Source organism: Dendropsophus ebraccatus, chromosome 2 (assembly GCF_027789765.1).
Source record: "Dendropsophus ebraccatus isolate aDenEbr1 chromosome 2, aDenEbr1.pat, whole genome shotgun sequence".
NCBI lineage: Eukaryota > Metazoa > Chordata > Amphibia > Anura > Hylidae > Dendropsophus > Dendropsophus ebraccatus.
Genome location: NC_091455.1, coordinates 46677071 through 46698587, shown reverse-complemented (window position 1 = coordinate 46698587; position 21517 = coordinate 46677071). Strand labels below are relative to the sequence as shown.

Below are 21517 nucleotides of genomic sequence, written 5' to 3'. Positions count from 1 at the left end.
AGTAAATCCTATTTTTAACTGTGTAATAAATGAATACATATTGGTGAATGTTTAATACAGGATGGACAAGAGGACAGACAGTAAGAGGGGGGATAGAATTGGTTAAATTATGGACTAGAGCAGTGATTTTCAACCAGTAAGCCGTGGCACACTAGTGTGCCGCGATACATGGTCGGGTGTGCCGCGGGGAAAGTTCCCCAAACTATGGTGCCCCTGTGAAACAGAAGAAAACAATGGGGGAGAGAAACATGGGGATGGGGGAGAGAAGCAGGGGGGAGAAGTATGGTGGAGAGAAGCAGGGGGGAGAAGTATGGTGGAGAGAAGCAGGGGGGAGAAGTATGGTGGAGAGAAGCAGGGGGGAGAAGTATGGTGGAGAGAAGCAGGGGGGAGAAGTATGGTGGAGAGAAGCACAGGAGAGAAGCAGGGGGGAGAAGTATGGTGGAGAGAAGCAGGGGGGAGAAGTATGGTGGAGAGAAGCACAGGAGAGAAGCAGGGGGGAGAAGTATTGTGGAGAGAAGCACAGGAGAGAAGCAGGGGGGAGAGAAGTATGGTGGAGAGAAGTATGGTGGAGAGAAGCACAGGGGAGAAGTATGGTGGAGAGAAGCACAGGAGAGAAGCAGGGGGGAGAAGCATGGTGGAGAGAAGTATGGTGGAGAGAAGCACAGGAGAGAAGCAGGGGGGAGAAGTATGGTGGAGAGAAGCACAGGAGAGAAGCAGGGGGGAGAAGTATGGTGGAGAGAAGCACAGGGGGGGTAGAAGAAAACAGGCCCAGGTTTCACACTGAGTGAGTATAAATACATTTAGAATCTATATTATTAACTATATGTATAATATGTCCTGTTTTAGTGTCATTTTGTGCCATTTTGGTTGGTGGTGTGCCCCGGGATTTTTTAAGTATAAAAAGTGTGCCGCGGCTCAAAAAAGGTTGAAAATCACTGGACTAGAGTGCCCTATAAACATGACCAGAAAGTCTGTTATAGGATTAAAAACAAGACAAGCATTATTTCGCATCAAATTTTTTACAGCAGATGGAAAGCATGAAAGACCCAAAGTGGTAGTAAAATAACCCTTTCACCATATGTATATGTTCATTTATTAGACAGTTGAAAACAGGTTTCATCTTCTGAAAAACCCTTAAAAGATGTTTCCTTCCATGTGCCTCCTCTGTCTACCCCCATTATTCTCCTCAGTTATTAGTGTTGGTATCCAGTTTATTAACCAATAGTTGACCAAAACCCTGATAGACAAACCAGGTTGTCTATTATACAATATTGTGTACTTACTTCACAGTTCAGATGCTGCAGACCTTAATTTCACTGAGTTGTAGACAGGAACCTACCCCGCTGGGGTGTCTTTACACAGAGATTTATCTGACCAGAAACAGACTATAAAGAGAGCAGGTCATAAAGGAAATACTCAGATTTCTCCTCTTTTCAAATCCATTCCTGGCTTTGAGCGGGTTCAGACTACGGAATTCTCGCGGATAAATTCAGAGGAATTCCGTCACCTGTACACGCTCAAGGCTGCGTGCCTTTCTGCCAGGCCCATAGACACCATTCTATGGGCCGGTTGATTCCGCATTCCGCCGATAGAATTGTCACGTCAATTCTTTCGGAGGAATGCGGAATCAGCCGGCCCATAGAATGGTGTCTATGGAGCCGTCGGAAAGGCGTGCGGCTGTGAGCGCGTACAGGCGGCGGAATTCCACAGAATTTATCCGCGAGAATTCCGTAGTCTGAACCCGCCCTTAGGCTTCACAAATCTGTCAGATAAATCTCACTGTGTAAAGGCACCCTAACTCTATAAAGGGTAACAATCAGCAGGTTAGACAACTCTAACCTACCGCCAACAGAGCATCAATCCGCCCCTGGTCGGCCAACTCTTCCTAACAATTATCAATAAAGTGGGATGGCCAGGGACGGATTGGTGCATAGGGTCAGTAGTCTGGCCCCAAGTGCTCCAAACCCCCATATTAGTCTGTAGACATGGCTACAAACTACATAAAAAATGTGATTAGGATGAGGGTAAGAAACTTACTTTCATTCTCAGCCCTCCGTAAATAAAAGGGACATATTATCATGATAGATTTTTCTAACCTGCTGATATTTTCCCTTTAAAATGAGGTGCTACAGCAGCTGTGGCCTCACACTTTTAGAAGGAGACTAAACTCCCTGGCAACATTTAATATTTTAACAGTACATAACCTTGACCACCACAAGTGAGAAAAAAAAAGTGTAGACCATAACTGCAATATCCAATTCTCATACTGGTTTATTCATATTTCTATGTGGGAAAATAATGTATGCAGAGAGGCAGATTTCAGTGCTTTGCTGAGAAATATAGGGATACTGTTGCATAATGTACATCACGCAGGAAAAAAAGAAAGGTGCAAACATGCTAAGCTGACCCCAATTTTTTTTTTATCAGGAGGCGGATTTAAATACAAAAGAAAACATTTTACATAGTAAATTTCCCATAATTTACTTTATTCAACAATCTAGGAAGTTGGCTGCCATCAGGAGCTCCAGCGCGATCTCCGGTGCAATGGGGAACTCTGGGATCTCCGTTGAACTGTTTGTGTACCGGACTTTGTAGGTAAAATACATGCAGACTTTAGACAGGACGTGAGAAGGGATCTCTCTAAAATTTACTTCATTTGTTTCATTTTCAGCAAATTGCCCTGTAAAGAGAAGAGTAAGAAATACTTAATTTAATCAGTGGTATAAATCATATATCAACGTAAGAATTACAATAGTCACAGGTGAAACTGGTCAGTGTTACAAAGATTATGTGGTCCAACCAGTGGTCAGGAGACTACATTTCCCAGAAGCCTTTGCAGCCTTTAGGAGATAACACAGGAAGTGGGATGTAAAATGGAAAATAATTTAGAAAACAACATCTAAAGAATGAAAAGATGAGATTCAGAGTAAGGGTCCTTTTATACGGAGCGATTTTTAACGATTAATGACTAACAATGAAAAACGAGATTGTTTATCGTTAACCTGAAATCGTTCACCATACACAGAACGATAGTCATTAGATATGATCGTTACTACGATTGTTATTATGATCGTTTATTCCTTCTGATCCCGGCAAAACAATGAACAGTGTGCAATTACACTAAAGGATTAGTGAAAAAATGCGGAACTTGAGTGAACGAATGTGGAATTACAGCGAACGATTAACAATAATTTTAGGTTCAGATGTAAATTAACGATCAAGGACATACAAACAATTTTTCAATCGTTGCCTGCAATTACACAGAACAATTATAGTTTAAATTCGAACGATATAACGATTTTTTGTACGATAATTGACCCGTGTAATAAGACCTTAAGAGTGCCCTTTACGACAGAGTGAGAAGCTTCTACAATAATCACGTCTATCAAAAACTGAGACCAGGAGACCAGAGAAGAGTGTAAGAGCCAGAGGCAATAAACCTGTCATTGTAGGAGAGAGACTGCAAACAGGTGAAGGGGTGGAGAGCAGCCTGCCATATGAAGATGACTGAGGTGACAGATAGCTGCTACCTCAACTCAATGTAGGGTTAACTCTGAGGAAATATAAATGGATCCAGCAGGAAGGAGAAGAATAAGCCCACGATTTTAATAAGGAAGTCAAAATTTGCAAAAAATTCGCTGTTATGGGTTTCGCTGTGGTAACGTAACTGTGGATATCAAATATACCCATTTTTTTCTATAGACACTGTAGGGATTATCCAGCTTTATTAAATTACCTTTAACAAACTCCACACCAAAATCCATCCAGTTTGGTGCAGTTATGTGCACTGGGTTTTTTCACCTTAGCTGACATGACTGTAGGTCTCCAAATTACAAACTATGTTGTCTGATCCTGCAGTCATCCTACCACCCTTAAGTATTCCTAAGTTATATATGCTTATTTCATGCTTTATTATGTGTATCTAAAATAAGCAATACAAATTAATAAAGAATTAGCAAAGCGTTCCTCTGTAATCTAAATATCTAACCAGCTGATATGTCCCTGCAAGACAAAGGGGCGCAGAGGATAGAGGTAAGTTTATTCTCGGGTCTGTTTTCAGGATATTAGCAATTTATTTAATATGCAAATGAGGTGTTTCTGTGCACTGGAGGTGGGGATACAACCCTTAGTGCACCGATCCGCCCCTCCTATTTATTAGAAGTGCGGCACAGAGCACTGCCCTAATATCCAGTAGAAGGGCAAGGCCTGCCGGGGAACACTGGGAACAATTCCATTCCCATAAATGGTGATGTCACTTCCTGGATAACATGGTATGGTGATGTCACGACCTGACACCCAGAGCTGTGCAGGCTGTGGCTGCTGGAGAGGATGATGGCAGGGGGGTGCTCAGTGTCCCTCCAGTGCCCTGTGTCCCTCAGTGTCCCCCTGCCATCATCCTCTCCACAGCCACAGCCCTCTTGGCTCTGGGAGTCGGGTCGTGACATCACCATGTTATCCAGGAAGTAAAGCCTTGATGCAGTAGTAAGTGCAGGGAAAAAAAAGCTATTTATGTGCATTTCCCTTAAAGGGGTAGTGCGGCGGTAAAGAAGCGACTCGGCCGTCCGTCCGAAGATGATGTTTGGCACAAGATGGCGGACGGCCCTTGACACGGATCAGGTAATGTATAATGCACCAACACTTCCGGGTACACGGGTGTTATTCTGTGAATAATTTCTGAGCGCCGCACTACCCCTTTAATAAGTATATATTGGTGATTTGTATAACTTTTGGGGTGGCAATACAATACTTAAATAAAGATTTTTGCCGGACTTCTCCTTTAAAGAGAACTGGTCAACAACAGTCAAGAATCCTGCAAAAATCCTCCAATACAATACCAGCTATGAGTTTTACATTTTATTACGGAGGAATAAAGTTACGTTTTTAACCCCCACTGATGCAGTCATCCTCTCTTACTTCTGCCAAAAATATATTCCCTCTCCAAACTTCATTATATACATGAACACTTGGTATGATTAAATGTTCTCTATGGTAAGGGTCAGCTGCAACCATACTGCTTTAGCGCTGGCTTATCCCTCCAAGAACAAACTTCCAGCAGATATGGTAGGTAAATCTACAGTAAGTGAATGTAAACCTGTCTGTGATAAACATATCTATCCTAAGATAATAATAAGGGAAATACTAACAGGTCAGACTAGATAGAACAGGGGGTCTATTTCTGTCGACAATCTTCTATGAGTCTTTTATAGTATTGTGTTTGCACGTTGTATGTGCTGAAGTATGGAAGCCACAAAATAGGGGCCACAGGTGTGTCCTTTAGGCATTTATTGGGCTAAGCAATACAATCCAAAAGCATCCAGTAAAAAAAAAAAAAATCAGCCTATGAATGTCACTGTAAGCAAAAGGCAATATATGATGGTAATCTATAAATCATAACCTGACAGTGTGTGGGAATCTGAGAATATCCAAATGAAGAAACAAGATACAACATTAAATGTAGACACAATCGCACATACCTGGACCGCTTAACATGGCTTTTATTGTTCCAGATGTCAAAGCATGTTCTCTTTTAACAATGAATTCGTGGCCATCAGAGGAAATAAGCTTTACATACATAGCATCAGGCCCTTCACAGCCGCCATAGGTCTTCTCTTCACCGTCTGGAAAGGCAATTTATTGCATATCATTTAAAGGGCTATGAAAATCCTATACAGGAGGGACTGCTTTGTCAGACAGCCACTTTAACACTAGAATATGCCTTTAGGGTGCCTTCACACCTACCGTATCGCAGTAGAAAATCCGCTGCGGATCCGCAGCAGATCCGCAGCGGATTTAACTAAATAAATGAACACAGCATTAAATACGCACTGTCAAATCCGCTGCGGATCCGCAGCAGATTTGTAAGTGCGAATTTAGTGCTGTGTTCATTCATTTAGTTAAATCCGCTGCGGATCTGCTGCGGATCCGCAGCGGATTTTCTACTGCGATACGATAGGTGTGAAGGCACCCTTAGGGTGCCTTCACACCTACCGTATCGCAGCAGAAAATCCGCAGCAGATGTAACTAAATGAATGGACACAGCATCAAATCCGCACTTACAAATACGCTGCGGATTTGACAGTGCGTATTTAATGCTGTGTTCATTCATTTAGTTAAATCTGCTGCGGATCTGCTGCGGATCCGCAGCGGATTTTCTGCTGCGATACGGTAGGTGTGAAGGCACCCTAACATGGTATTTAGTGATGAATAATTTTTGAAGCTTGCAACTCATGAACACCAAGAAGGTAAAAACTGTAATAGAGCCACAGGGCTAAACCAGTGTTGTGGCCTTTTTATTCTCAACATCAGAAAGTAACTGCGTATCCTAGAAATGTCATCAATTTCTAAGACATGAATGAGTTCCCCAAAACAACATATAAAAATCACTGTATGGCTATGTTCACACAACGTTTTTGCAGCTCCGTTTAAAATGACGTCTGTTATTTTAAGTCTAAAATAACGGACGTCATTATGCTGTCTAGCCTCCCCCTAGTGCAATGACGGGTGTTTGTACATTATTCTAGTTTGGTTACTAATTGGCCTTTGGGTGTGTCTTAATTGAAAAGTCCATTAAATTTAATAGTAAAAACAGAGAAAGAACAGTGACAAAAGAAAAACTGTGAACTAAAAAAAAAAAAAAAAAAAAGGCAGCTGTTTGCAAAAGACATCCGAAAATAATGATCATGTTCATTATTTTGATGTCTGCGGTAAAAACGTCCGTTATTCAATACATTGTGCGCATTGGAAGTCTGTCTTCCCCTTGACTTGAATGCATTGCCATTGCAGTCAGCTAAATCGCGGCAAATACGGACGTTATTTTTAAATATCAAAATTGGATGCCTTCTATTTAAGACGTTGTGTAATCATCGCCTATACCATATAAACTGGGCCCAATTGGGTAGGTGCAGCATTAAAATGTCCCTCCAATGTTTCTCTCCCAACCCATCTTCAGTTCAGTTGTGGAGATATGCATCCAAGTGCTGAGCAGACTAGTTGCAAAGGCAACAGTATAATGCCCAGTACTCGCAACATAGTATATTGCCAGGTTGTGTTTTGCTTTTGTATCTGAATTGTCCTCATCACACAGACATGTCAAAAGTTTTGCTCGGTCACTGAGTGTTCAGAGCCCCACTGATCGCTAGATTCAGAAAAAAAAGAGACATGCGGCTGTGCACTTTGCTCCCCAGCTCTCTGCAGGGGACAGGCCCCATAAATAATGGAAAAAGGCAGCAAGGTGGGAAGTGCACATCTCATGGCTATCTAAAATGCAGAGGTCATCTGAACACCCAGACCCTTTCTTAGCAAAACTTTTGACAAGTCTGTTTCACGAGTTACCATAAAAAAAGCATTAAAGGGGTTTGCTACCTGGCTCTTTTGTTATTAGCCGTGGACAACATCTTGTCTATGGAGCCACTGGAAAGAGCAGAGTGCCGTACTTGTCTCTCTCCGGAGGCTCCAGAGAGTGAATGAAGCCGCGGGTCACGCGCAAACCCACAGCTTGATTCATAGTCGTTGGGTGGCCAATACAGAGATCCTCCGGGGGCATGAAGGTCGGACAATTATTTTTAAATTGGAAAACCCCTTTAATTCTTGGCTGTGGTCTGCAAGAAATATGTCCAAGGTGCTATGAGCATCATAGATCATAGGTTATTGGCAATAGCGAATACTCCTTTAGAGATTGTAGGACTCGCCCTTCTCTGACATCAGAGGATCTGTCGGCCCACGACACCAATAATAAGAACTTGTCGCTTCCCTTCAGATAATTCCCCTATTTTATGGTTCAAAGGAAGAGGAAGCAGCTGAAATGGAGTAAAATGAGTAAATTATTTTCATTTATTCTGTATACAGTAAAATACAAGTACAGAAAATACTGAACCTACCCATTCTGATGATGATGATGTATCTTCTGTGTATATACTTCTACAAAGAGATTAAATTTTATTTTATCATTACATACAGACTGACTGTTATTCAGAATAGTTCAGTGTTAAACCAGTTACGTTTCATTCCATTTTTGCTTTTAGCATGTTATCGCTACAATACATCGATCTATCTAAAACTGCTGACACGGCTTCTGAAGATGTCCTTACAGGAATCTAACATTGCTGCAGGGATTTTCACCTTCACTCCACTGATATTTAAGTAGTCTGGAAGCCCAATAAACTGCAGGGCTGATTACTCTCAGGTGTAAAAGCCTAATATTCAGCTGGTGAGCACTGGTATGCTGTGTTTACACGGAGCGATAATTCGCCCAATCGATCGTTTAACGATTTTGAAGCAACAATTTGGTTTTTATAACGATCAGCGTTTAGACGGAGAAAAATCATTTTTGCGATCGGTTTTAAGATCACTTGAAGAGGATGTACCACCAGCACTGGAGGCAGGCCGGCCCACCCTCAGTGGAAGGGAATTCCCTCCCCTCTATGACGCGGCTGTTAGAATCAATGGAGCCGCGTTATAGAGGGGAGGGAATTCCCACGGTACCGCTGGATAGAACAGCACCATGGCACAGGCTTCCCCATGACGGCGCCGACCTATCGGTGTGTTAAATTCAAGAGGATGTACCTGGTGGTACATCCTCTTTAACCCTTAGACGACCCAGGGCGTATAGTTACGCCATGGAAGTCTGTCCCCAGACGACCTAGGGCGTAACTATACGTCCTGGGTGTTTCTCCGGCTATGAAGCGCGCTCCGGAGCGGAGCGCGCTTCATAGCAGTCAGCAGCCGGGACCTCACCGGTAATGACACGCTGCAGCGATCGTGCGGCATTTAAGTGTAAGTGGCAGGGGGAGTCCCCTGTCACTTACCGATTGGAACCCCCGCAGTGTGACTGCGGGATCCCGATAGTTAAAACGGACCGCCGGAGGTCTCTCACCTGCCTCCGTGCGGTCCGATCAGCGATCTGCTGCACTAAGCCTGCACAGGCAGGCTCAATGAGCAGATCGCCGATAACACTGATCAATGCTATGCCTATGGCCTATAGAGGGAAAAAAGTGCGCGGATTACCGATTTAATGTTACATTATATATTAAATTTTTTTTTTATAAAAAGTGATCAAAACGTCCGATCTTCACAAATATGGTATTAATAAAAACTAGAGATCATGGCGGAAAAAATGACACCCCATACAGCCCCATAGGTGAAAAAATAAAACTGTTATAAGCATCACAATAGGGCTATTTTATTTATAATTATTTGCCAAAAAAAGGATTTCATTTAAAAAAAATATTTAACATTAGAGAGTAACCTGCATATAGTTGTGTTCGGGCTGACCTATATAATAATAGTATCATGTCGCTGTTACCATATAGTGCATTACGTAGACACAGGAACCCCCCAAACGTTACCATATTGCATTCTTTTTTACGATTTCACCTATTTATATCTTCATAAATAATATATTTGGGATTCCATCATACATGTTATGGTAAAATGAAAGACGCCATTACACAGTACAACTAGAGCTAGAGCTCTTAGAAGGGGAGGAGGGAAAAACGAAAGCGCAAAGATCAAAATTTGCGCGGTCCACTGGGTCATTTTGGGCCTGGTCCTCAAAGGGTTAAGCCCATCTCACACATAGGGTGAATCTTTGAAAGTCAAATTTTTAGTGAACAACCAACAACGATTTGAGAACATGCTGAAAGACAAAAATGAACGATTTCTCGCTCGTCGCTTGATCGTTGAAATGCGATAGTTATCGCGAAATTCGAATGATAATTGTTCCGTGTAAACGCAACATAATGGTACCTTTACACAAATCGATAATTCGCCCAATCGTTTAACGATTTTAAAGCAACGATTTGGTTTTTATAACGATCAGTGTTTAGACGAATAAACCGTTAGAAAAATTGTTAGAAAAATCGTTATTGCGATCGTTTTAAGATCGCTTAAGCCCATCTCACACAGAGTGAATCTTTGAAAGTGTGATTACATGAAGCGATCTGCAAATATTTTGCAAACGACCAACAACAATTTGAGAACATGTTGAAAGATCACAATGAACGATTTCTCGCTCGTCGCTTGATCGTTCGATGTGTTTCCACGAGCAGATTATCGCTCAAATGTGATCGTTATTGCGAAAATTCGAACAGTAATCGTTCCGTGTAAACGCACCATTAGTCTCGTGTGTTAGCTTATTTGCATCTTTTGTGTGCCACTAAATAAAGTTAGTGGCATATCTTCCTCTGTAAGCAGGGGATGTGCTAGAGACTATAACAGAAGTCAATGGCTGCATGAACTATACAGCGAAAGCTCATGTGGCCCTTCACTTCCAATACTTGTGGGGCCCTGAGCATCTCTTCAGGGTATGTTCCCAAGTACAGATTTATTTAATATAAATAGCTAAAATCCACAGCAGATAAATTACCTGTGAATGTACAGTTAAAAGGGGTGTTCCACAGGATAGGATGTATGACACCTGTACTGTACAGTGTGAAGCAGATGGCTTCTTCATTGTGAAGAGCTGGAAAGTCAACAGCAGCTGAGTAGCAGTATCAAGGCCCAGCCACTACACAGTGAACAGAGACGACTGTGTAATGTGGGCGCTGAATAGCCCATCAGTGACTTATAACTAGAGATGAGCAAACCCTGAGCATGCTCGAATTCGTCCGAACCCGATTGTTCAGCATTTGATTAGCTGGGGCTGCTGAAGTTGGATAAAGCCCTAAGGTTGTCTGGAAAACATGGATACAGCCAATGACTATATCCATGATTTCCACATAGCCTTAGGGCTTTATCCAACTTCAGCAGCCACCGCTAATCAAATGCCGAACGCTCGGATGGACTCGAGCATGCTTGATATTCGCTCATGTCTAGCTTTAACCAATCTTGTTGATAACTTACCAGTATGTTTTACTCAGTCCCCCTTTAAAGATTACTATGAACAGTAACAATTTAGGAAATGTTTTTATACTTTGCTTTAATAAAGTTGTTACTTTTATGATCTATACATTTTTATATATTGACGCAGCCAGATGAAGCACCGGATAGGCGTGAAACGGGCCATCACTGCAAGGTGTACTATGTTTGCACTCTCTCCCATGCTTTTGTAATGGACTTTACAGCATGTAATTAAAGATTTGTAACTGAAAACTGGTGAGTGCCACCTCTTCTATTTTGCTTAATTGGACTCTTTGGCTTTAGCGTATTGGAAGTGTGCACCCCACCCCAGCACCTATAGAATCTATAGACTCAGGTGGTGCCAGGTGAATAGATTCTCTTTGGACTTACATTTTTATTATCCATTGTGTGGCGGCAGTAAGGGTACATTCACAATAGGGAATCAGAGTGGAATTTCAAGTGGCGGACACGTGAGACATCCTATTGAATGAATGAGACAGGCAGCATCCATGGGGCGGAGTCCAGTTGGAATTCGGCGCTGATTCGGTAATGTGAACAGACCCTAAGGGGCGACATGGGCCTCTCTGCTGCCACTAGTGTTCATATCAGGAACTGCGGGAACTTAAGTACTTGCGTAATCTGAATCAATCAATAATCAAACTGATTATCCATTCTGCGCTGTTCACACAGCATTTTGTGCCTTCCTCTTGGGTAATGTGCTGGGAATACTCCAGGTGTTACATTATAAGTGTATTAGCTGAGCTTCAAACCCCAACATAGGGCAAAGCCTGAGCTTGTGGGCTGATATCCAGTATATAGACAGAAGGATTGGCACCCTATGGATTCTGCATGGGAGGATGCTATAGGAGTCCTCTCCATATAGTATATACCGGTGTAGCTGATGGGACACGTAGCAGTGATTTAGTATAAGTTCCATATTATACTGGTAGCAGCGTATTGGGAGACAAAGGAGGCTGACACACTGTGCCGGCTGCTCTGCTGTAAGACAGCTGCGGCGGCTATACCCCCCCCCCAATATAACGCAGCCCCGGAGCTATAAGGCCGCCACTCACCCTCCGGCCGCCGCTTCTCCCACCTCAGGCTCGCGGACCACCTAGGGACGGCAGCACAATCACTTCCGGAAGGTCTCGTCACCGCAACGGATCCGGAAATACGTCACCCCGCGTGCGGCCGCTCTGGCGTTTCCATGGTTACCTCACGCTAGAGAGACTGGCTTGTCAGCAACGTGCAGTGTACTATACGGCGCTCGCTGTATTATAGTCAGGACTGTGGGCTACGCTTTACATGTCATAACAATAAAACGGGGCATTATAATAGGGGGCTGTGTCTACGGCCGTTTATTAGTGATGCAATTAGCCGTCACGTGACCTCATCGTCAGGCTATTAAAAATACTATGACTGTTACTGGGAAGGATCGCTGCGCCCCCTAGTGGCCAGCTGCTAAACTGATGAATTTAGCACATTCACAGTGAAGTATTTCTCCTATACTTATGCACAGATGAGACCTGGCACTGATGGGGTCACTATGAACAATAGGATCTACTCTATAGAAATTACTGACACTGCTGAGGCTCATATACTTTCTGAGAGGGGACCCTGTATGCAATATCCAATAACTGTCTGATAGAACCAGTGTTGTGGCAACACAGTGCAGCTATTGGACGTTCTGTGCGCGTGAAGCTTCATCCATACACAAAGCATGCATCCACCTCACGCCCCTCTCATCACGGAAGGAATACTACCCGGATCTTTCTGCCGGCTCAATAGGCACCATTCTATGGGTGGCCCAATTCCGCTATCTGCAGAAAGAATTGACATGTCAGTTCTTTCGGCGGAATGCAAAATCCGCCTATGCATGGAATGGTGTCTATGGCACAGGCTGAGAGGCGCGTGGCCGTGAACAGTTACGAGCTACGGAATCTGTTGGAAATTCTTCGCTTAGGTTCTGTAGTGTGAACCTAACCTGAGGGTGCATTCACACAGGATGCGCAGCAGAGATCAATGTAACTAAATAACTGCACACATCATAAAATCTGCTGTGGATCCTGTACATGTGAACGCACCCTAAAGAGAAAATAACTCTAGAAGAACCTAACCTTCTGTTATTTTCCCACAGGGCAGGGGATGACACTAGATGTCTGCTGCCATGAATATTGAGGTGGCGTCAGTGATGTCATTCCGGCTGCTCATCACTGCAGAGTACTGGATGAATGTCCATGAGGAGGGGAGGACAGGTCACAGATCAGTGCCCCAGGGGCTGTACAACCAACCATATTCTTTGCGTCATTACAATCAAAGCGATACTATAAAGTGATATGATTTTATTTTTTCTTTACGCTTTTAGAAAATAAAACCACAGATTTCAGAAATGTAGGCTTTTAGAAAACATTATTTTCACTACTTTAGTAGCTCTGTCATCCTAGATCACTGGTATAAAGTTTCTCTTTTTTGCACAGTGGGTTTTTTCAGTAGTCATGTGATTTTTTTTCTTCACTTTGTGATTCCGGGATTTCTACTTAAAGAGTCACTGTCGTATTTTTTTTTTTTTTGCAGAAATCAATAGTCCAGGCGATTTTAAGAAACTTTGTAATTGGGTTTATTAGCCAAATCTGCCATTATCTGCATGTAAAAAGCCTTTTCCCAGGTCCCCCCCTCCTTCCTCTTTTTCATCCACTCTGAAAAATCTGAAAATTGTGACTTGTTGCAGGAGACGTCCCCTGTCTGTTCTAGGGAGAGCGGAGGGGGGAGGAGGAAGGAGGGAGTTAGCCGGCAGCAGAAAGCAGATAACAGAGGATTACAGGCACGGAGCTGGGTGACAGCTGTAATCTGAGCTCAGACAGGTCACTGGTGATGGTCAGAACAGATAACGGGTGAGGGATTTGTAGATTAACTCTTTGTTGTCCTGTTTTGGTCTTTTCTTTAGCTCTCTCCATAGGAGAACCATGAAGACAGGGGGGAGAGCTTCAAACTGCTTTTTCATGATAAAAATGCATTTTTCGGATAATAAACCCAATTACAAAGTTTCTTAAAATCGCCTGGACTATTGATTTCTGCAAAAAAAAAATTCACGACAGTGACACTTTAACCCCTTAAGGACAGAGCCTGAAATGGCCTTAATGACAGAGACAAATTTTATGAATATGACCAGTGTCACTTTAGTCATTAATAACTTCGGGATGCTTTTACCTATCCGGCTGATTCTGAGATTGTTTTCTCGTGACATATTGTACTTTACATTTCTGGTAAATTGGAGTCGATAATCATAACAAATCTTTATGAAAAAAACCCAAATAATGTGAAAAAATGTGAAAAACTGCATTTTTCCAACTTTGAAACTTTTTTGCGTATACAGAAAGTGGTTATACCACATAAATTATATATTAAATAGCATTAGCAACATGTCTACTTTATGTTGGCAGCATTTATTAAACGATCTTTAATTTTTTTTAGACAATAGGAAGCTTAAAACATTAGCAGCAAATTTCCAAATTTTCAGTAAAATTTCAAAATCAGATATTTTTAGGGACCTGTTCAGGTTAAAAGTGTATTTGAGGGGCCTGTATGTTAGAAAGCCCCACAAAGCACCCCATTTCAGAAACTGCACCCCCCAAACTCTGCAAAGCACATCCAGAAAGTGTTTTAACCCTTTAGGGGAGTCACAGAAATAAAAGCTAAGTGTGTAAGAAATTTGAAAATTTTAATTTTCTGTGCAGAGATTTTATTGTAATCCAATATTTTTCATAATTATAAACCTATTACCAGAGAAATGCACCCCAATAATTATTGCCCCGTTTCTGCAGTTTATAGAAATACCCCATATGTGGCCCTATTGCGCTATTTGACGCAACCACAAGCCTCAGATACAAAGGAGCGCCTAGTGAATTTCAACGCCTCCGTTATATTTGGTCATTTTTGACCATACCACTTCAGGTTGCAGAGGCTTTGGGGTGCCAAAACCTAAAAAACACCCCTAAAGGGACACCATTTAGAAAACTACACCCCTCAAGGAATGTAACAAGGGGTGCGGTGAGCATTTGGACCCCACAGGTGCTTCACAGATTTTCCGAACAATATGGTGTGAAAAAAGAAAAATTTATTTTTTACACTAAAACGTTGTTCTAGCCTTCAATTTTTCATTTTCTTAAAGGGATAAGAGGAAAAAAAAGACACAAAATGTGTAGCGCAGTTTCTCCCGAGTACGGAAATACCCCACATGTGGCGATAAAGTGCCAAGGGGGCGCAGGACGAGCCTCCAAAGGGAAGGAGCGCCAATTGGCTTTTGGAAGCTGAATTTCACTGGAAAGGATTTCAAGGGCCATGTCGCATTTACAGAGCCCTCGTGCTGCCAAGACACTGGACACCCCCCACAAGTGATTCCATTCTGGAAACTACACCCCTCAAGGAATCTAACAAGGGGCACAGTGAGCATATGGACCCCACTGGTGACGGGCACAAATGTGGAACAATGTGACGTAAAAGTAAAAAATTTCATTTTTTCACTTTCATGGCACAAATGTGCCCGTCATCAAGGGGTCCATATCCTCACTGCACCCCTTGTTAGATTCCTTGAGGGGTGCAGTTTCCAGAATGGGGTCACTTGTGGGGGGTTTCCAGTGTTTTGGCAGCACGAGGGCTCAGTAAATGCGACATGGCGTTCATCATCCATTCTAGCCAAATTCAACCTCCAAAATCCAAATGGCGCTCCTTCCCTTCGGAGGCTTGCCCTGCGCCCACATGGCGCTTTATGTCCACATGTGGGGTATTTACGGACTCGGGGGAAATTGCTCTACACATATTGTGTGTTTTTTTCTCTTTTAACCCCTTGTGAAAATGATAAATTCAAGGCTAAACCAACATTATAGTGTAAAAAATGTAATATTTCATTTTCACGCCACATTGTTCCACATTTGTGCCCGTCACCAGTGGGGTCCATATGCTCACTACACCCCTTGTTACATTCCTTGAGGGGTGTAGTTTCCATAATGGGGTCACTTGTGGGGGGGTTCAACTGTCTTGGCAACACAGAGGCCTTTTGAATGCAACATGGCCCCTTAAAATCCATTCCATCCAAATCCAGCCTTCAAAAACGAAATGGCGCTCCTTCCCTTCGGAGGCTTACCCTGCACCCGAATGGCGCTTTATGTACACATGTGGGGTATTTCCGTACTCAGGGGAAATTGCTCTACACATTTAGTGTTTTTTTTTATCTTTTAGCCCCTTGTGAAAATGAAAAAATCATGACAAGATTAATGATTTAGAGTAAAAATTTTACAAAAATTACACTAAATGTTGGTCTAGCCTTGATTTTTTCCATTTCCACAAGGGGTTAAAAAAGAAAATTAACACAAAACGTGTAGGGTAGTTTCCCCTGATTACGAAAATACCCCATATGTGGGCATAATGTGCCATATGGGCACAGGGCAAGCCACCAAAGGGACAGAGCGCCATTTAGAGGCTGGAATGGAGGATGGAGGCCATGTCGCAATTACAAAGCTCCTGTGCTGCCAGATCAGTAGAAACCCCCGACAAGTGACCCCATTCTGGAAACTACACCCCATAAGGAATCTAACAAGGGGTGCAGTGAGCATATGGACCCCACTGGTGACAGGCACTTACGTAGAACATGTGCCGAGAAAATAAAAAATACCATTTTTTTCATTTTCACGTCCCAAATGTGGCCGTCACTTGGGGGCCATATCCCCACTGCCCCCCTTGTTAGATTCCTTATCGGGTGTAGTTTCCAGAATGGGGTCACTTGTGGGGGGTTTCTACTGTCCTGGCCGCACAGAGGCTTTGTAATTGCATCATGGCATCCTCTAATGGGAATGGCGGCCATACCTATTTAGCTGGGAAAAAGGGACAATTCTAATTTATTTGGGGGTATTAGGCCAATTATTAGTTTATAAGGTTGAAAATGACAGGTGTCCATCAAATTCAACCTGTGTTGATCCAGAGGAAGGCAAAAAACCCTCGTGAGGCAGACGACAGTAGCCTCATCAATGGGAAAAATTCCTTCCCGACTCCATAATGGCGATCAGAATAATCCCCGGACCAACGTGACCCCTGAAATAGGAATAAGGGACAGAATTTAGATAATGTAGAACCCCAGTGACGTGTGGTACGCCTTGGAGCGATCCAGTATGCAGAGGCCGGGGGGATCAGGACAGGCGTCACACTGGAAATGGTGTCCTTCCTGATCCCCCTGTTACGCCACACTCTGCACTTCTTCTGGGGTCTCCTGTTCTCCAGTGTGGGGGACGTCACCTGGAAAATGTTGTCCTGGTGCGATACGGGGTCTTTCATATCTAGAAGCGCTGGGTCCGCTCCATGGCTGCTAAATATTAGGGCTCTATTACTGCTTCTGATATGTTCGGATCGTGCCGCAAGCTACAGTAGCTCGGGCAGCGAGGGACCGGAAGAGGGGCTGCTGGTATAAATGTTATCCCCGTACAGGTGGTGACCTTTATCCAGCAGTGGGAAGATCAGTTCCCGGACGATCTTCCCACTTGTTCCGAGGATGGGAGGGGGGGGGGGGCATCTGGGGCTGGATTCGGGTGTTCCTTCCTACATACACTCTAAGGGTACATGCACACTGCGGAATCGCGACAGATAACCCTTCGTGCATTCCGCAGTTGGCACCCGCCGGCGGACTGATGCAGGCGCACGTCTCCGTCCGTGTCATAGACTCCATTCTATGCACGGGCGGATTCCGCTCTCCGTCCAACGTGTTCATTCTTTGGATGGACGACGGAATCCGCCCGTGCATAACATGGAGTCTATGACACGGGTGGAGACATGCGCCTCCATCAGTCCGCCGGCGGGTGCCAGCTGCGGAATGCACGTACCCTAAATCTGTCAGTGTACCCAGAGGTACTCTCACAGAGTTTGTAGAATTTCACACCATACCGTCATCTCTTATTGGGACGGTACTGGCGGAAAAGACGTGTCTGGGGGGCAGCGTACGCTACGCTACCCCCAGACACGTCACTGGATGATGAGGATGAATGGAGGAAAGAACGATCCCCCCCATTCATCCTCACTGGCTGTTTCGGTGTCGGAGGCAATAATAACGTATCCCTCTGACACCGAAAACACCCTGGGGGCCATCTTTATATGGGGACTAGTATATGGGGTATGTAGTGGTGTAGTGTCAAACTTTATTCAATGTAGTGTGGTGTAATGTAGTGTTTTTTACGTGTTTTTTTTACAGTAAGTATAAAAAAAATCTACGGCAACAAAGGCGTTGCTGATAAATGCCGCACTTATGTGCGGCACTTATAAGCAGGCCGTGGCAGTAGAATATAGAAAAAAAACACCCTACGCCAAAAAGGAGGAGTTGCTGATTAGCAGCGCACTTTCGTGCGATGCTAATCAACACTCAGCGGCGATAGGGTGCGGAAAATAGAAAAAAAAAATTGGGGAAAAAAAAAAAACACTTTTTCTATATTCTGAATATCCCTGTAGCTGCTGATAAGTGTATTACACATATCAGCCGCTAGGGGGCAGCAGAGCGCAAAATCCGGAAAATGACGAGGCTGGAGCCGAAAATAGCCGAAAGAAGACGACGAGGACCGCCGGAAAGACCCGAAGACCGAACGGAATGACGGAGGACGCCGCGAACCCGGAAGCCGCCGATCAGGAGCCCGGGACAGGTGAGTAATGTACAAATATCTGCTCTGGACCCCTCGGCTACCTAGCTGAGGGGTCCAGGGCAGGTATTTACTATTTTGTGGGACTCTGATCGCCGTGCCACCGGCCCGATCGCCGTGAACGGCCGGCCGGCCGTTCACGGCGATCGGGCCGGTGGCACGGCGATCAACATTACTTTTTACAGTAATGGCGGTCGGTGCCGTCCTCGGACAGCACCGACCGCCATTTTTTTCCGGGTCATCGGGTCACCGATGACCCGGAAAGGTTCCGATCGCCGCTATTGGCTGATCTGAATTGATCAGCCTATAGCAGCGATCGTAAGCACGGGGGGTGTTAACCACCCCCCGTGCCGAGAAGCTATGATGGCCTGCTATGATTTATAGCAGGCCATCTTCCCCGACCGCTGTGTGTGAACACGCAGCGATCGGGGAAACATCGGGCGTAAATTTACGCCCTGATGCGCTAAGTACCAGGGCGCCAGGGCGTAAGTTTACGCCCGATGTCGTTAAGGGGTTAAGCATTGGGAGAAAAACACCAATATGCATATAGACATAACGTTTCTAATGTTTTTATTCACTATAGAAGCCTAAAGGCAATAAAAATGCTCTGGAATACTATCTGGTACACTGACAGGTAAGTACAAGGTTGTGCCTTTGGCATGGCATAATAGACATTTAGCAGATGGAGTCCCCTGGCTCTGCAGCATTTAAAGGGGAACTCCAGGTAGAGGTTAAAAAAAAAATGAAACTTCTGCAGAAGCATAACACTACTTATAATATATATCTATCCCAGTTTTGAAACTACCCCCCTAAATCCATTTGTTTGGGGGGGGGGGGATGTTCTGTATTGTTTCCGCAATTCCTGGTTGAGCAGTTCCCAGAATACAGTACTGGTTCCAGAATGCAATCCTTTCCCTCAGCTTTTCATCACAGTCCACAGTCCTTGCAGCACCTGCTTCTGGCCGGTCAGAGATGGTGAATCACTCAGGGGATTGGGGGATCCAGCCAAGCCTCCTGTGACATCACACCCTGCCCCCTGTCTGCATCATCAGCCTGATCTCAGCAGACACACACAATGTGAGACAGAGGCATGGAAGATTTGTCTCCTAGGGGGGGGGGGGGGGATAGCAGAAGGAGCAGGAGACAACGTGAATTGGCACAGAGGCCATTTTTCTTCACTTCCTGGATTTCTATCAGCTCCCAGTGTGGCAGAACTGTACAGATATGGAAATACATTGTATAGACAAACCTATATCACTTTTAATGTACTTTTAAAAGAAAATAATAATAATAATATATTTATTTGTATAGCGCCAACAGATTCCGCAGCGCTATTTTCTATGCATACAGTACAGAGGTACATAATACACAGTTAAATAATTAGAATAAATAAAAATAACATAATAATACAAAGTATAAACGAGACCTGTTAGTTGGAACTTACAGACTACAACTTGGGTTGACACCAGGCATAAGTGCTTTATTTGTCCATGGTCCAGCCATTGTACATAGTTAGAAATACAGAATAAGCCAGTAACAACACCAATATCTGATTGTAAGTGTTTTCACATTGTGTTTTTTAACAAGTCCGGCTCACCTTCTACTCCTGAGGAAACCCTTTCCCTGTGCAGGATTTCCTATACAGTTAGTAGGAGTGCGCTATATACCACTCCTTTCTGTAAAACCCAGGGAGGTAAGTAATGTTGCTATAGATCAGTGATTTTCAACCTTTTTTGAGCCGCGGCACACTTTTTATACTTAAAAAATCCCGGGGCACACCACCAACCAAAATGGCACTAAAACAGTACATATTATACATATAGTTAATAATATAGATTCTAAATATATTTATATTAACTCAGTGTGAAACCTGGGCCTGTTTTCTTCTCCCCCCTGTGCTTCTCTCCTGTGCTTCTTTCCACCATACTTATCCCCCCTGCTTCTCTCCTGTGCTTCTCTCCCCCGTGCTTCTCTCCTGTGCTTCTCTCCACCATACTTCTCCCCCCTGCTTCTCTCCTGTGCTTCTCTCCCCTGCTTCTCTCCTGTGCTTCTCTCCCCCGTGCTTCTCTCCTGTGCTTCTCTCCACCAAACTTCTCTCCCCCCTGCTTCTCCCCCATCCCCAGGTTTCTCTCCCCCATTGTTTTCTCCTGTTTCACAAAGGCACCATAGTTTGGGGAACTTTCCCCGCGGCACACCCGACCATGTGTCGCGGCACACTAGTGTGCCACGGCACACTGGTTGAAAATCACTGCTATAGATTATCCCTTAACTCCAGGGCTGTATTTACCACTCATGCTGCACAAGGCACCAGAAAAAAATTTGCCTCCTTTAGGTTATGCTCCCATAGGCCAAAAAAGGTCGATTTCTGTCAGTGAAAAATCAACAGCATTTCGGCATTTAAATCTGTGAAACGGTGCCGTCCTGGACAACCAGTGCCCAGTGGTAAATATGGCCCTACTTAAAGTGAATGTACCAATTCGTTACCTAATTATTATTATTTTTTTTTTACATCACCTGGTCGGCACAGAGATCAAATCACTGCCCAGTTCCTGACATTCTATGTACTGGAGATGGGCCCCTCACCCCCACTACACCGATATCCCCTTCCCTTGGTGATGCAGCAAGGCTTGATTCTAAAATAATGCGTCATCATGGGGAAGGGATATCACTGTATTTGTAGCGCCGGGACCCTTTAGTGCAGGGGTGGGGAACCTTTTCCATGTCGAGGGCCGGTCGGGCCTTAATAAAATCATTCGAGGGCCGCACTCAATGTTATACCGTGCGCGGCAGTTAGTAGCGGGGGTTTGCAGCACCCGAACAAGGCAAAGTATTGTTCCCCTAATGCCCCTGCTATTGTAGTTAACCCTCTGTGATGCCCCTTGTACCTGATTTGAATCCTTAGTGATGCCCCTGGTAGCCTAGTTAACCCCCCAGCCATGTCCCTGGTGGCCTAGTTAACCCCCCCAGTCATGTCCCTGGTAGCCTAGTTAACTCCTCAGTCATGTCCCTGG

General features: G+C 44.1%; 1 protein-coding gene across 1 annotated transcript; it reads right to left on the bottom strand.

The window, feature by feature from the left end:
• Positions 1 to 2465: 2465 nt before the first annotated feature.
• ELOC (elongin C) lies at positions 2466 to 12017 on the bottom strand. The gene is made up of 4 exons (XM_069959964.1): positions 11910 to 12017; positions 7878 to 7917; positions 5475 to 5618; positions 2466 to 2680 (listed from the first exon to the last, which is right to left on the bottom strand). The coding sequence occupies exons 2-4, from the start codon at positions 7879 to 7881 to the stop codon at positions 2490 to 2492; spliced, it is 339 nt and encodes a 112-aa protein (XP_069816065.1). The 5' UTR covers positions 7882 to 7917; positions 11910 to 12017; the 3' UTR covers positions 2466 to 2489.
• Positions 12018 to 21517: the final 9500 nt, after the last annotated feature.

Bases quoted from the DNA above. Each gene is read 5' to 3' on its own strand.
- ELOC (XM_069959964.1), bottom strand. The intron at 2,681-5,474 runs GTATGTGCGATT...TTCTCTTTACAG, and splicing joins AGCCATGTTAAGCGGTCCAG to GGCAATTTGCTGAAAATGAA.